The 16,367-nt window shown below is 38.5% G+C and overlaps 1 protein-coding gene across 1 annotated transcript; it reads right to left on the reverse strand.

The window, feature by feature from the left end:
• Positions 1-340: 340 nt before the first annotated feature.
• LOC115788785 (death-associated protein kinase 2) lies at positions 341-13,483 on the reverse strand. Its single transcript, XM_075074407.1, is given in 11 exon segments — positions 341-1,973; positions 2,547-2,633; positions 3,465-3,536; positions 3,638-3,683; positions 6,327-6,479; positions 6,695-6,721; positions 6,945-6,993; positions 8,604-8,730; positions 8,821-8,959; positions 9,554-9,775; positions 13,422-13,483. Coding segments are annotated over 11 exon segments (1,062 nt in total). The 3' UTR covers positions 341-1,895.
• Positions 13,484-16,367: the final 2,884 nt, after the last annotated feature.

The following is a 16,367-nucleotide window of genomic DNA, read 5'->3' on the forward strand; positions in this document are numbered from 1 at the left end:
GGGTATTAAAGGTTCTGAGCTGCAGTAGTTCACCTCAAATATATCTAATAGACTCCAATTTGTTCATGTAAATGGGGAGTCTTCTTCACGCACTAAGTATAGTTATTATTCATCTCTGACTCTTTCCAGAGTGTGGCTTTTGTCCGGTCTCCCTCCCCTGGCTGCCCCTCCCTGAGCCTCGTTGTGCCAGAGTTTTTCCTTCCCACTGTCGCTAAATGCTTGCTCATTGTAAGGTCTTTATCTTACACTATAAAGTGCCTTGAGACAACTGTTGCTGTGATTTGGAGCTATATAAATAAAATTGAAACCAAATTAAATGGTTTATTTTAAATACCTTTATTTTAAAAGCCAAACAGAAGGAAAACCTCGATAACCTTCTGGCTGCATTCTTTTTGCATATTCCCATCCTCTTGATGTGAATGCATGGAGTTGTATGAATATCCTCTTTTCCAAAAATACCAGTTTCAAATCATTACTGCAGCTTTGTTTCAACACCAAATTAAAAAGAATAAAGTGCAGTTGATTAGCATTAGTAGCATATGTGATTCGGTTGTCCACTGTGTATGCAAGAGGCAATATTATGGTAAAAGTATACACATGTGTGCTTTAGATACACCGATAGACCAGAGGATCAGCTGATCAGTCACCCGTACATTAGCACCTTGAGTCTCCCACAAGTGTTAGTTTTGAAGCACCCCCTGATATTACTTTAATTACTGTAGCTCCTCACTATGAAGCACTCGGAACTTCTTTATTGTATTCTTCTCTTTTCACCACTTCAGTACTTTAACATGTGACATATATAGTTCTATACATTATTGGACTGAAATGTAGCTCACACTAACAGAAAGGCACACATTTTTCTGAGGAAAACAAAAGCGAAACTTTGGCAGTATTTAAAAATACTTGTCACTGTTATAAGTCTTGCATTAAGCTTGCAGATGACATTAAAAATACAAACTGGTGTATCTTATGATGCTGTGTGCATGTATGATTGTACCATTTCAAAATGATACATCACAAGAGAAGCAATGCAGTACTTATACAATATACAGGACAAGCATACGCATATTTTCATTTGCAGTACAAAATCTTAAACACTTGCTACTCAGCTATAGTTCTGCAGCGCAGCATTGAACTGTCTGTTCATCTCACTTAGTTGTAGTTCATAAGAAATTACATTTTTAAAAATCCCAACATTTTCAACCCTACATAAACAAAAAAAAAACAATAATGGCTACTATAATAACTGTCAAAACAATAATTGTTTATACATATGACATGTGAGTGATTGACTATAACATGTGAAACAATAGAAATAAGGGGACTTTTTAATATGCTGGCCAGGAAAACGGTGGAGGAAAACACTCCCTTTTAAATTTTAGTTCAGGTTGTGAAAAAGCCTGTTAGAAATTAAATCACCTTTTCCTAAACCTAGCCCAGCAGTTAGGTATAGGTATAAGTCAGGCTCTAGTTTATAGTTCTTGGACATCACAGGGTAACCATTTAAACAACAATACATCCCAAAGCTTTTCCTTTTTTTTTTATTTTTTTTTTTTTTCAGAGACATTTCAAAAATTGTAACCATCCACATACATCTAACAGAAAGCATCACTGAGGGCATGTCTACACAGCACAGTTTCCAACATTACTTTTCAAAAGTCTTTCCTCAAGAAGCACACTTCAAAAACAGGCGTGCAGGCACGAAGCATTCCAGGCACTTCTGAAATTGTGAGTGTGTAACACAATATTAAGTCATCCATTTCACTTGAAATGGATGACCTTGAACAAAGTAACAGAAATGATCTGCCTTCAGTGAGCCTCATCTCCAGCTTGGGCTTCTTTGCTCTGCTCTACTGAGTATTCTGGACTCCGCTGCCTTCCTCTGTTCAGCTCTATGAACTGCTGAGTCTTCGTCGCAGCAGCGAAGCAGGCTTGGACTCCGTGTCCTCTACGTCGCTTTCACATTGTCTCTGCAGAAAAGCATCATTACAGCTGACTGTCAACACTTTGCACTTATGAATCTGCATGATTGTCTCATAAAGCTTATATTGTAGATTTGAATTTTTCTGAGGAATCTGAAATATTTTTTTCACTTTTTTGATAGACAAGTGAATTAAATAATCTAACCCTTCCTCAAAAAACTGCTATATTAGCGAGATGGTGTCAGCAAGAAGTTGATACAGGCCTTTAGTCATTACTGGGGCATCAGTTGGCCCTGATTTTGCACTAAACTGCATAGAAATAAAGAGTCCATATAGTCCAGATAAATAATACAGACAAAATATAAGACACAAACATAAGAAATTATATCCAAGAATCAGTCTTCTGTAGCTCATATGTGTGGCATCTTTGGCTTAAGTGGTATATTTTTGCAGTTACACATGTTTTCATGTTGAAGATTATCAACTCAAGGTTTTATTTAAAAATGATTTAACACAGTGAAAGTCTTAAAACCTCTTATGCTCTTAACAAAAAAACAAAAACAAAAAAATTATAAATCATAATTGGATCTGGTAGTTGAGATAAATCTAAAGTTGTTTCACCTGTAGTGGATCTGGATCCGAGCTGTTTTTACAGAGCAGTCTCAAATTTACCAGTCGATTACACGCCCACACCATGTTGTAGGACATCTAGAGGGTGACAGGGTGAATGTTTTAATTTCATCCATCACATATGACATCACATTAGCTTAGTATGGTTTATGACAGTAATGTTACTTTTTAACCCTCTTTGTGAACATTAGATATAAAAGTAATTTGCTAAACTGCTATGCATGTTAAGCACAAATCATGGGGTTTGCAGATCTTTTTTTTTTTTTTTTGCCTTATAAGTTCTGTTTGAACCACTTGCAGATGTGCATGGCAATTTCACCATGGACCTCAAACTTAAACACAATAACAGGATTTCTCTCACCGTTCCTGGTGACAAGAAAGCCATGACCCAAACAGTGGTCTTCATAGTAAAAGAATGCTTATTTTATTTTTCAACATTCACAGGGTTGTGCATCATGTTCATGCTTTACAGAACTGTAACAACATGTCTAATTTTTGCAGCTTTAACAATGAGCAGCACTGATGTTGAGCCAGCTTGCACATGTTGATTCTCCAAATGATCTGAAACGATAAGAGTCACTCACAAATGCTGACAATAAGTGCTCACCATAGCAGGAAGTGTGGGTTTGGTTTATACTCCAACTATTTCAAAATGGAAAACTACTTGTGTTTTTGTTTGCCCCTGTAAGTGGAATCTTTTGTTAGTATTCTAACTCCTGTATCCCTTAATAAGGCTCATAAATAGAGGATACTGAGGATTTGCAATGTGTGGGATTGTGATAAAGATGAAGCTCTTTAATTTGTCTCACTGCTAGGTGCACTTCTTTAAAAAAATCAGCTGGAATATTAATTTGGTTGAACTACTGGTCTTGCTTTAAAATGCCTTAAAAAAAATGACTGCATACTCACCTTCCACTTCCTTCGGGCATTGAACCTCTTAAAGTTTCTCATATTGATTGAGGATCGATTCCTTCTGGCGACCTGTTTGGATGTGATGGGCTAAAACAATGACAACATTTATGATAAGCAACACAATACAGTAAACAAAAGTAGTACAGATGAAATGAGAAACTGGTACTAACCTTAATCCATGGATGAAGCAGACACTCCTCCGCTGTCATTCTGTCACTGCAATACACATTAACAGAGTGTATTACAAGAGATCAGTACAACAGTCTTAGTTAATCTATTGTAATAATCTTCACTTAAGCAGATTTTGCAGCAAACTAGCTAAAATAGCAGAAAAAATAAATATGGTAGCGTAGTCCAAGATTTCTCCTCATCATTCAGCTGACAGATGCAGACAGGAGATTGTTCCTGATGTTTTACTTCCACTTTGATTAAACTGAAGCTTTGTATATGATGTTTATAAACTGGTTGTGCTCAATGAAACATTTCATTTTGAATGAAAATAAGAAGCCTGCTGTCCTCATTTCTCCTTCTTATCCACCTCATACAGATGACCCATATGGAGGTCCCATAACAAATCTTGGGGGCTTGTCCGGGACTATGTGTTGGGATCTGATCCACTGATGATATCTGGCACCAATACCTGTGCTGAGTTGTAACCTGGAGCAGAGATTGAGCTGTTGCTGGACTGGGGCTGTGTCCAGATTGAGAAGCTGCATTCTTCGAAGGCTACATTTGAAGGCCGATTACATCATAGCAAGGCGACAAAAGTTCGAAGACTCCTCCAAATGCAGCCAACAATTGCATTCTCCTTTTCCCAGGATTTGAACGACATGTTGGCTGTATGTTTCGCAGTCCAAACTATCCCATGATTAATTGTGCAATGAAACTCATTGCAGCAGTGGTGGAGGAGAGTGGCCAAAACTAAGTTTAAAATATTACTATTTCTGTGACACAAAATAAACTTTTAAGCAAATATGTAGATGTGTACACTTCAAACATCTGCTTGATTTATCAAGATATTGCCTATTTAAAGAAGTGCTCCAACATTTTTGGAGCTGTCTGTTCCTGCTGGTCTAACAGCCAGCTCACTTCATTAGCTGTCAGCTGACCAGGTGTTCAAGGCTCACTAGGAGCAGAAACATCTGGACCAGCATGGTGATGCCGATCATGGAGATCCTGAAGACTGATTCCAAGCATGCTCCAGGTTTATATGTTTTTAATATTTATTAAACTTTATTCTAAATACTAGCTGTCTATTGTAAGTGTTGGAAGCCTTCTAGAATAAAAATAAAGCCATTTTAACATCTGCCCCGATTGTTTTTGTCCAGTAAGCAGCATGAGCTGTGTATACATGTATAAAGTTTTTATTAAGACAGATGAAGTTAGTGCTTCATCTTGTAGTGACTGTTGGTTCTTATAACTGTATGAAGTTTGTTAGGCACAATTAAACAGATCATACAGATCTATGGCTGTTAAGAAGACAACTAATAATGGTTATAAAAAAGACTGAAGTCAGGTAAGTTAGGATCTTATAGTTTATGGATTAAATGTATCTTATTGAAATGTTAGAAGTCTGTTGATTATTCAATATTTATTTTAGTATTAGTGTACAGTCCTTTACCACCTTCTAAAATCACTCCGATATAAATTATTAAACAAATCAATCCAGCCTTTACTGCAATATTTTGAAATTATTTAACATTTAAAGTTCTTTCATAGAATTTCATAGCATTTTTAAAAACAATTTTGCAGCAAAAATGTCAATTTTATTTATTTTTATTTATTTATTTTATAATGTAGGGCCTATAGTATTTGTACCAGCTAATGCTTTCATGACCTAAATTAGCAAACCCATTTACTAGCTTAAATTAAGATTTCTCTTGGCTAAAGGGACCGAAATGTCATTTTTCTCCTGTAAAAGTAAAGCTAACAAGATAAAGATTTTCTCCTCCATTTCTGTCAAACATTCTGCTACTGTCATGGCTGTTAGGCAACACGAGCAGCGCAGCGTAGGCTAGACCGTCCAATTTAACAGCCGCTCAGTTCCAGCCTCCTCAGTCTTCCTGGCCTTTGAAGGATGCAGTCTATACAGGCCACATCCTTCGAAGGATGCAGCCCCTGAATTTAGACACAGCCTAGGTGATCCATCAATTGCGACAGGGAAAAGCTAATGCCATGTCAGGGAGTGGCAGGAAGAGCTTTGTGTGGGTCATTCGAAAGAGCCTTCTCACGCTGTCAGTGGGTAAGCTTTTCCAGATTGCTAAAGAGGTTGGACCAGTGCTAAAAGAGGACCCATCCAAGCTTCAGGAAGGAGATCATGAAAGCTGCTCCGACTACATTAGCGCATTCATGTATAGTAAGCATTACCTGAATTTTACTTGAATCTGAGGATAGTGGGGTGGCTGAATTGTTGGTGCTGATGTTTTTAAGAATTGACCTGTACTGCTTTTTTGAGGGTTGGGACTGAACACCACACAAACCATCCACCAGACAACACAAATGGCAAATTCTGCCAGATAAAACATCTCAACCAGGAGATTCACCCCATCCAACTGGCCCAGCCAGCTTTCTTATATTTTCCCAGGGTGATAGTGCTTTAATCACTAGCCCAGTGAATCCCATGGTAGCAAATACCAGACCTGATAGTCAATTTTCAGTGCCTAAATAAAGCTAAATAAAGGTCATGAATGAGTAGCCACATTTAGACCATAGATGTCTGGTGCTTAGTGAGAATTATTAGTTGACACTGGGGTCCTAACCTTGATATTAGCTATTACACAAGGCTTAATGGCTGAATAGAGGAATACATTATATCTTAATCCACCCATGTCAAATATATATTATATATGTATGACATACTCTGGATTTTTCACCAACAGTTTCTGGATGAAATCTTTAGCCATGGAACTTGTCAAGTTGAAGTAGTGTGCGTCAAACTCGTATTTCATTGCAATGATGTTCTTCAGAGTCTCTTCATCAGTATCACCTTGGAATGGTGACAAACCACTCAATCTAAGAAAAGAGAGTACATTGTAAGAGTGAGACTACAACATCCCAACACCTCAGTGAATCCAATCAGATGAAGAATTTTCTGTAATTTACGTCATGTAAAAGTGAAAAAGTTGACCGTTATTGTTTTACTCTTAAGGCCAAAATATAATCAAAAGATGTTTCCATACAGTCCATTTATATACTTTACAAGCCACATACAAACACTTACAACTTACAGTATGTAGGTAATAACTCCAATGCTCCTGAAGAAACAACAAACAAGGCACAGGTAGACATGAAGTGCAATTTTAAAAAAAAGAATCTCTACTGTATGACAACATGTAAGACAAATACAGTGATTCAGTTTTATTCAAAAGCTGTATGACTGTATTTAAACTGCTGAGACCAAGTCAAATCTCGTGCAGTGAGCAGTACTCAAGACAGGCCTGAACATGCACTGCATGCAAGTCAGTACAGGATACTTACCACATATCTGCTGCTGTGCTCAGAGGCTGACAGCTGATCACCTCTGGGGCTACAGAGACAGAGAAAGAGATATGGAGACTCTGCTGGGATGGTTATTAACTTAAATGATTTGATTACAACAAACCTTACTATATTATTTGAAGAAATACAGTGACTATATGTACATTCCTTAAACTCTTAGTTTCTGCTTGTTAACTGAAATAAGATGTGAACACAGTACCTCATGTCTTCCACTTTATATGGCAACATTATAGGTAATCTGTTACTTATTTACACATCCATTTTTAATGGAATAACACTTTCATTTCAAGCCAAACATAAAACGGATTCTGTCTCCCTTAGCTCTGTTTTGGTCTGGTATCAACATCTCCACAAACTCCCGAGGGAAAGATTCGACAATTTGGCAGCTAAATGCTTTCCCTGCTAGTAGGTTGTATAGTAGGTTTTTAAAGCCTTTTTTTGACCCACTGTGGCCAAAAAAACCGAAGACAAACCAAAACACACTATAAGCAGTGAGCCTGAACCAAAACAGTAAATTCACAGATCAGACAATTAAACAAGCCGAAAGTCACAAATTCTCTGTAGGTGCATTGGTATAAGACTCCTTTAAATTATATACAATTTCAATTTTTGAAATATGGTGAATGATAAATGGATTTGTTCTTATATAGCGCTTTTCTACTCTAGCTGAGCACTCAAAGTGCTTTACACAACATATTTGCATTTACCTGTTCACACACACATTCATACAAAAACTGTTTTCTATTTCAAAGTGCTTTTTAACATTCACACACATTCATACTCTGACGGAAGCATCAGAGAGCAACTTGGGGTTCAGTATCTTGCCCGAGGATACTTTGGCATGCAGACTGGAGCAGCCAGGAATCGAACCACCAACCTTCCTTATCAGTAGATGACGTGCTCTACCTCCTGAGCCACCCCCACCCTCCATGTATTTAAGATAAAGATATCTATCTATCTAGATCTATCAATCTGGATCCATCGATCTAGACAGATCAATAGCTCTATCTAAGCAGTACGCTGTCTGCCTGCAGACAGCACAACACCAAAGAGCGTTGTGGAGCCACGTGGACCTGCTCAGCCAGCGAGCCTTTTCTTCCCTTTCTATTTGCTTTTTTGAAATTTGACTGTCTGCTCTCACACAGGAAGCACAGAACTGAATGGCAGCATTTCTCTAAAAAAGCTAAATAGTGTCAACTATCCTGTCAAATTTGTTAAATTCATGGAGTTATCTGTTCAATGAAATTATACTAGTAGGAGATAATGAGAGTAATTGCTTTGTTTGACATTTTTCTAATTCAGAAATGTCAGATTAGCTTCCAGCATATTAGCTAATATACAATGAAGTAATAAAAGGTTAAAAGTTAAAAAAACCCTTCAAGGATTTATTTGTTGCTTTAATTTGTGAGACTATGCCAGGGTGACATGCCGAATCATTTTCTCTTTTAAGTGGGACACAAAAGGAAAGATAAAGAACTATTGGATGATGTTCAGTTCAGAGAATAAAAACATTTCTTATGCACTGTAAAAATAAAAGTAAATTAGCATTCATTATTTAATATAGCACAAAAATGTTTCACAGAATAAAGTCACCAAAACAAAAACCTCATATCAAATACTGTTTCTGATACTACTCACCAATGTACTGTGGAGTGCCACTTGTACTTCTGTACTCCTCCCCCTGATTAAAAAGGTGAGCCAGGCCAAAGTCGATGAGTTTGATGTTTGGATGTGACACTTTGTCTGACAGCATGATATTTTCTGGCTGAATGTGGAGAAGAATATTCAAATAATATAGTATTTGAAAAAGTTCTGTTCCACAATATATAACAGAGATGTAATAAAGTCTATTTACCTTGAGGTCAAAATGGGCAATGTTCTTGCTGTGCATGAATTTCAGTCCCTCCAGGATCTCTTTCATGAATTCAATGGCCTCACTTTCCAGCAGGTTCTCTTTCTCAGCAATGAAGTCAAACAACTCTCCTCCACTAACACTAAGCAGAAGAGTGTTTTAATGTGAGACCGTCACACATTTCATTTTTCCCCTGTACAGGACAGGGTAGTAAATACTTTATGGCTTTTTAGTAATGTGTGATTAATTTGTGCTACGCCACTTCATTCAGGACAGGCTTACAGTAAGATAACCACTAACTGCCTATACTTTCACTTCTGCTTAGGACTTTCTGTTGATGTTAAATGAATATTGATGTCTTCATCCAACTTTTAGCGATGCAGGAGGCAAGTATATTTTTAAAAAGCTTGGAATATTCAGCTTTAAAACTAACCTGCATAATTTCTCAAATATTAAAAGAATACAACATCACCTCTGCAATTCACACAATTTCAAATTTTCAAGCAAAGCACTGGTTTTAGAATCAATACTAAAACTTGTTTAAACCAGACATGTAGGTAATTTCCTGACTGGTCTAAGGAAATTAGGTAAAAGCTAATGGAGGTAAATTTATCTTAACTGGGAAGCTAATTTATCTAAGTATTACAAGAAAGATAATCATCATTGTTTTATCATAATCATTGATTACATTTTTGTGACCACTTAATTAAACAACTGTAGATACTTGTCAACTCACAGCTCCAGAATGAGCACCACTTCTGCTCGACTCTCAAAAACATCTTTGAGAGCCACAATGTTTGGATGTTGGATAGCCTGGAGAATCTCCACCTCATGCTCCACACTGCTCCTGTCCAGGCCGAGACGACTGCATGCGCTCCTCCGAATCTTCAGGAACTTGCCAGCCCAAAGGGAACCAGAGGTCCGCTCCTTAACCTTTCGAACCTGGCCAAAATGCCCACTGGTTTGGGCCAAGGATAGAATTCACAGTAAACACCAAGCCCGGCTTGTATTAATAATGTGTTTTTTTGACAAAATTTATGATTTGTTTTTTTCCCCCACTTGAGATAAAACAGCTTAAGTTCTGACAGATTTGGTATAAAACACCACTGCTTTTCATAAATCCCAATTCAATTCAAAAATTATATTTTATATAGGGGTGGGACTTTAACGCGTTAATTTCGATTAATTAATTACGGGGAAATTAACGCGTTAAAAATTTTAACGCATTTTAATCGCACTTTGCACCGTGGAACCTTTCTCAGTGCACGAGTTCCCGGCATACAGATTATATCGACGCACAATGTCCAAATTAGGGGCCGCATCCTGCGAAGGACCCGGCCCACGTCTTTCGCAGCCCACGAACACCACAAAGGCCGGAAGTGAGCGGCTAGCCTTCATATCAGCTGCCGTCACCTCTGCGTAGCTCATGTCGCCTAGCAACCGTGAGTGCGAAGCACAGCTGTGTAAAAGCAGCTGTTAAACGTAGAACGAACTTTTTCTCCTTTTTGTGGTTTAATTTTAAGTCTTTAATTCAAAATAAGCTGTTAAAACAAGCAGAACACATTTCAACATCAAGGAATACAGCTGAGAGAATGATTAATTTCCAACTATATTAAGTGAGACATTAATGTTGAATAAAACTATCCAGTTATGATGCTTAACTTTAGTTTCAGGAGTTTGCTTATCACAGGAGCACTTCCACCCTTCATTGGTCTGTGTAGTAGACTGGTGGGAAAATAAACAAAATTTTGAAGTTTAAGCTTATTTATATTGATTTATTCATCAACTAAACTTAAATTAATATTTCTCATGTCAAATATTGAAATGCGATTAAAATGCGATTAATTTCGATTAATTAATTACAAAGCTTGTAATTAATTCGATTAATTTTTTTAATCGAGTCCCACCCCTAATTTTATATAAATAAATGATTTCCAACTCGCCCTACAGGCGATCTTTATCCTCCAAGCTTAGGTCCTCTACCAGAGGCCTGGGAGCTTGAGGGTCCTGTGCCTGTTTCTATGCTACCATGATTAGTGCCTCTGTGCTGTCCTTCAGCCCAGCTTTGTCCAGCCATTGGTAGGATTTTTTGATGTCAGCTACTTCTTCTATTTGCAGCTGGTGCATGCTGTGCAGGGGCCTGTCCTATCATGGTGATTCCTGTTCTTTCTCTTCTTCTTTCTATATGCAGCAGGAGGCAAAGCCAACTAACAGAACAGCACTGTAGAAAAAGGTGTGATGAACAAAGGGGTATCAGAGGGCAATTTGGGGTTCAGTATCTTGCCAAAGGATACTGACATGCAGACTGGAGCAGCCAGGGTTCAAACCATCAACCTTCCGATTAGTAGATCACCTGTTTTACCTCCTGAGCCACAGCCATCCACAAGAGGAAGACCCCCAATGGAGAAGGCAGCTGGAAGCCAAAAATCAGCGAAATCCTGAAGGATGTTACTCAGTTGACTGAGACGCAGAAAGGTCTGAAGAGACAGGTCTGGGATGACTTGTCTCTTTCATGAGTTATGTCTCATCATAAGTCATAAGGCTCATAGCTCTGGCCACTAGGCTGTAGAGATACCAGAGAAGCAGACCCCAAGAGAATAAATGGCCTGTCCTCCAAAGAGCCATCCAGGGTGTACTCTCAGCTACAAGGGAATAATGGCACATTTCACCCAGAGCTGAAACTGAGCAATACTGTGAGAAAGAGGCGTCACACAACCCAAAGTGGCTAGTGGACCTCAGAGCAGACCACAGCAATCTCCCAGAGCAAGAACTAGTCATCACCACAAAGGTGGACATCCAAAACTGAGTCTCCAGAATGAAAAGCTGGACAGTACCAGGACCTGACATAATCCATGACTACTGGCTGAAGAAGCTAACAACACTCCATGATCACCTGGCAGTAGCACCATTAACTGTGCTAACAGCAGATACTCTTCCAGATTGCATCCTGACAATCCTGATCATGAGGGATCCCCAATAGTGTACGACACCATCAGTTTGATGGTGTCGTGCTGGCTACTTACCTGGCTGGTGGTTGACAAGGAGCAGAAGATCACAGTTGTAATAGATGTGGCAATCCTAGTTGACAAACTCAGGAAGACGGAGCTCAAGGAAATAGAGGAGAAAATAGTGGGGTGACTGGAGCTCAGAAAGTAGAGCAGGTCATCTACTAATGGGAGGGTTGGTGGTTAGATTCCTGGCTGCTTCAGTCTGCATGACAAAGTATGCATGGGCAAGATACTAAAGACTGGCAGTAGCACCATTAACTGTGCTAACAGCAGATACTCTGTTGTGTTCATTGGAGTGTGAATGTTAGATAGTAAAATTTCCAGACATATAAACTCATGCGTGCATAGTTTTTAAGAAGAAAACAGAGGACGTAGCTCTTGTTACTGTATACTAGGGATGACTGGAAGACACAGAAGGCTCTGAGGGAGTTATCATCACTAATGTGTCTACTAATTTGCAGTGGAAATGCAGTATAATTAATCAAAATGAGAAGTTTCCTGAGCATGTAAGCATAGAGGTTTCTGTGGTAATTTCGCAACAGTGTGGTATAGGTTGCATAAAATGTAGCCAGTTTGTCCACTGTGTAACATACACATGACATTATCGTTTCTTCTTTTAACAGCACTCACAGCTAGTGTTAGGAAACTGAGGAGACCAACGGCTGTAGTTTTGAAAATTACATACATGGGTGCAGCAACAAACTCTAGTCACTGATAAGGGTTTCAAAAGTGTTCCTGCAGTGATTTCCACTATAGAACTTTTTCTATGAGCAAAGCTATTTGCATACAGAGATTTCTCTGGATTCTTTAAAGGACATCATGTACTGTATATGACTTCATCTGCCTAACTGACACTCACATTATGTTTGTTATTCACATCACTGAGTAAATTCTCTGTGATAAAAATCTCAGGAAATCAGCAATTAACTGTGAATTAACTGTTTCTGGCAGCCCCGTTGCCATAAACAATCAAATTCATTGAGATTGCATTCTTCCCACTCTGATATTTGATTCAGAATGGGGATGTGAACATCAACTGAAGCTCCAGAGGTGTTTTTGCAGGATTTTATGTATTGCACTGTTGCCATCTGTTTGGCTGATAATTGTAGGACTAAGCAGATCTACAGGTTATACTAGTTAAGTGCCAGGTGAGTGTAGCTTCAATGGGTACATGATGAAACAGAATACCCATGACAAAGTCAATCAAAACAGAACAGTCTAACATTAGGGTTACTTCTTTATGAGGAAAAAGTTATGCTTTTCTGGTTAACAATCCAGAGGATCTTTACTGCTCAGTCTACATTTTAATGCTTTGATCAATGATCAATACATCACTTTAGTTATAAGTGATGGGCTATTCATCTCAACCTTTAAAGTTCATTAACCATATACAAAGTTGTTTTAGCAAATTAATCTTGGACAGCTTGTTGGGTATCAGCACCATTAATTTAAGGCTGAAATCCAGCCAATTCAAATTCACTATGTTGGTGTTCAGAAGAAAGAATACAAAAAAAAAAAAATCTGTACCTATCCTCACTGCCTGACTGCATTAAACACTAGAGCTTAAAAGCAGTTTGAGTATCAGTGCATCTGTACCTTCCCAGAACTTCCCCGATCTCATAGAAGTCTTCCACATTCTCAGGCTAGAAGACGGCCATGTTCCTTTGCTTCACTCTAGTCACCTTGGTTGTCTGTTTGCCCACTGCCAGCTATTTAACATTGAGCTTCAAGTGGGTCATGCTCCTCCGAACTCTACATCCAAGGCTGGACCTGAGTGTGAATTAGAGAAAATATTATCACTGAATATTGTGTTCTCCAAATGAACACACTGTGACAACTACGCAAACATACTGCATATATTTGATGACGACAGTCAGCATTTTGTTAGCAGAAAAAAACAAACAAAAAAAAAAAAAAACAATCAGGCTGAAACAACATACTAATCTCCCCAAGTTCTTCAACATGTGTTAACAATGAACCTTACAAGTCATCTAGTTCCAGATTAATACTGATAACTACTACAAGGTGGGAGAAAGCCATCGATTGGAAAAAAAAAAATCACTTGGACGGACCTCTGGGATGCTGAGTCACAATGCATCACCTTCTTCATCAGGGCAGTGTATGAGCCCGAACAACTCGAGCAGGAACCATCATGGAACTGACAGTGCCGCAGGAGGATCAACTGGGAGAGGCGCATGAACGTTCAAAGGCCAAATATGATCAATTGATGACAAACTGTCATGAGCTCTAGGCATTATGGGAGGAACGAGGAGCAGAGGCATCAAGGACATCACCGAAGCAGCTCGAGATAGCTCTGGATACAAAGAGATGGTTCGTGGGGAAAAGCGTTTGCAGACCACAGTCTGATCAACCACGGTCAGGTCGCCTTGGAGAGCGTATATGATGCTGAAAGACTCGAAACCCCCGATGACCCCAGGATACATCACGGATGATGTGTTCAGGTGCATTACTACAACAAAAGGAGGATGATGTGTGTGCGTGCATTCAACTGAGACACGGCCAAAAATAAAATAATAAATTAAGTTTCCCTTGTTCAATTTTGGCACTGGTTCCTGGCTCTCCACAGCTGTGGACCAAATATCAGATGAATCCGTTTTTTGGAAGATATGCCACAAACATGTTTAACTATATTTATAACTGGCGCCTGGGTGGCTTAATGGTTAATCCGGCGACCACATACACACGCCGCGTTGCGGTGCGGGCGGCGCGGGTTCGCGTCCCGGCCCGGCGCCGATTTGCCCACGTGTCTTCCCCTGTATCTTTCCCCCATTTCCTGTCTCTCTCCACTGTCACGAAAAGCCGCTGTGGCCAAAAATGAAAAAAAAACAAAAACGATTTTTATAACTAAAAATTCAAATATAAGTTGTAATTTTCAAAAACTTAAACTAAAATGCAGGCAATACCTTAGGCATTTTTGTATAACTATTTACACAACAATCAGGTGTCACAATAAGATGCCACACAAATTATCTGTGCCACTACAACATACAGTTCATGTCCACCACAAGACAGATGGGCACATCACTGACCTGACACTTCCACGTGTGTCCCTCCTCTTGTTGTACACCTGGTGGCAACGTTTACATGAGTCTGCCTTTGGTGGCTTTTTGGCTTGCATCTGCCTTACCTACAACTACATAATACACTAAAACACAGTTCACTACACACTAACTATATAATTCAAACATGCTAAAATCTCTCAAATTTCAAAACTCGCTATCAATATCATCTGTCTTGCGCCCCATCATTCTCACAGTTTTTACCTGTTCCTCAGCCACCCAAACGGCACGCGCTGCCATATAATTTTTTTGATTGGTTGATTTGATGCATTTAACTTTCTGCTTGCAAATATCTAATTTTTCCAAGTTCTTCTTGCACCAAATGCACATCACACGTGAGGACAATATACAGGAAAAAGCATAGCATAAAGCAGTGACTGATGAACCTGGTGCTGGGAGATCTTGATGGTTAGACTGTCTACTTGGATGATGTGGTTGTTTATTCTGGTGACTGGGATGTTCACCTTGACTGCATTTGTGAGTTGTTTGACCGCTTGTTTAATACACATCTGACAATAAACCTCGCTAAGTATGAGTCTGCAACCGTTTATACACCAATGTGCACCAATGAACAGGTGAAAAGGTGAAAGACAATATTGATGGTGAGTTTTGCGTGTGATGGGCCCCTGAGTCTTCTGGTGGACAGGAACTGTCTTTTGGAGTGGCACAAATAATTTGTTTTATTTCAACACCTGATTGTTCTGCAAATATTTGTACAAAAAAACAAAAACAAACAAAAAAAAAATCTGCAGCATTTTCTGCATTTTAATGTAAATAGTTGTATATAACTTAGTTGTTTGCTATATTTGTACATTTTTTTTTTACACTTATACTGTATGTTAAGTTGTAAAAATTGTTTGTTAACCATGTTTGTTGTTTTCACAGTGAAGAACTAACTTTTTTCTACTCTGATTTTATGTTTTTGTATGATTTTAGGTGTATTAATACAATAGGTCAAAATGAAAGAGTGACTGTGCAGTCACACACAGGGTTAAAACATCAAGACGCAGGCCTGTGTTTCTGAGATCCTTAACAAATATTTTGTTTCAGGGATACGTGGATGTCACAGGACAACCACTACAAACATGATTTTACAGAATATGATGCTGGACATTAAACAGAATGTAAAATATTAAAATGAGCCGAACCTCATTAAAACATCTGCAGCAGTAATATTAATCCATATAACACTGCTGGGGAACATTTTTCTGCAGAATAATTACTTTGATAATTATGTATAGTTTTATGTGTAGTGAGGTTTTTCACAGTGTTAAATGACTTCTTTTGCTAAAGGTTTTAACATGTTTTATGTAAAAAAATGTATTAAAAAAATTCCTCCACCACTCATCGTCAGCTAATAGTAGGTAATGTTTAGTAATACGAGCAAATATTTATTTAACTACACAATTAATATTTTACAGTTCTTCAGCCATGAATGTGAAAACGTCCACAATCATCATCT

The sequence above is a fragment of the Archocentrus centrarchus genome, chromosome 11 (assembly GCF_007364275.1).
Source record: "Archocentrus centrarchus isolate MPI-CPG fArcCen1 chromosome 11, fArcCen1, whole genome shotgun sequence".
In the NCBI taxonomy this organism is placed as follows: Eukaryota; Metazoa; Chordata; class Actinopteri; order Cichliformes; family Cichlidae; genus Archocentrus; species Archocentrus centrarchus.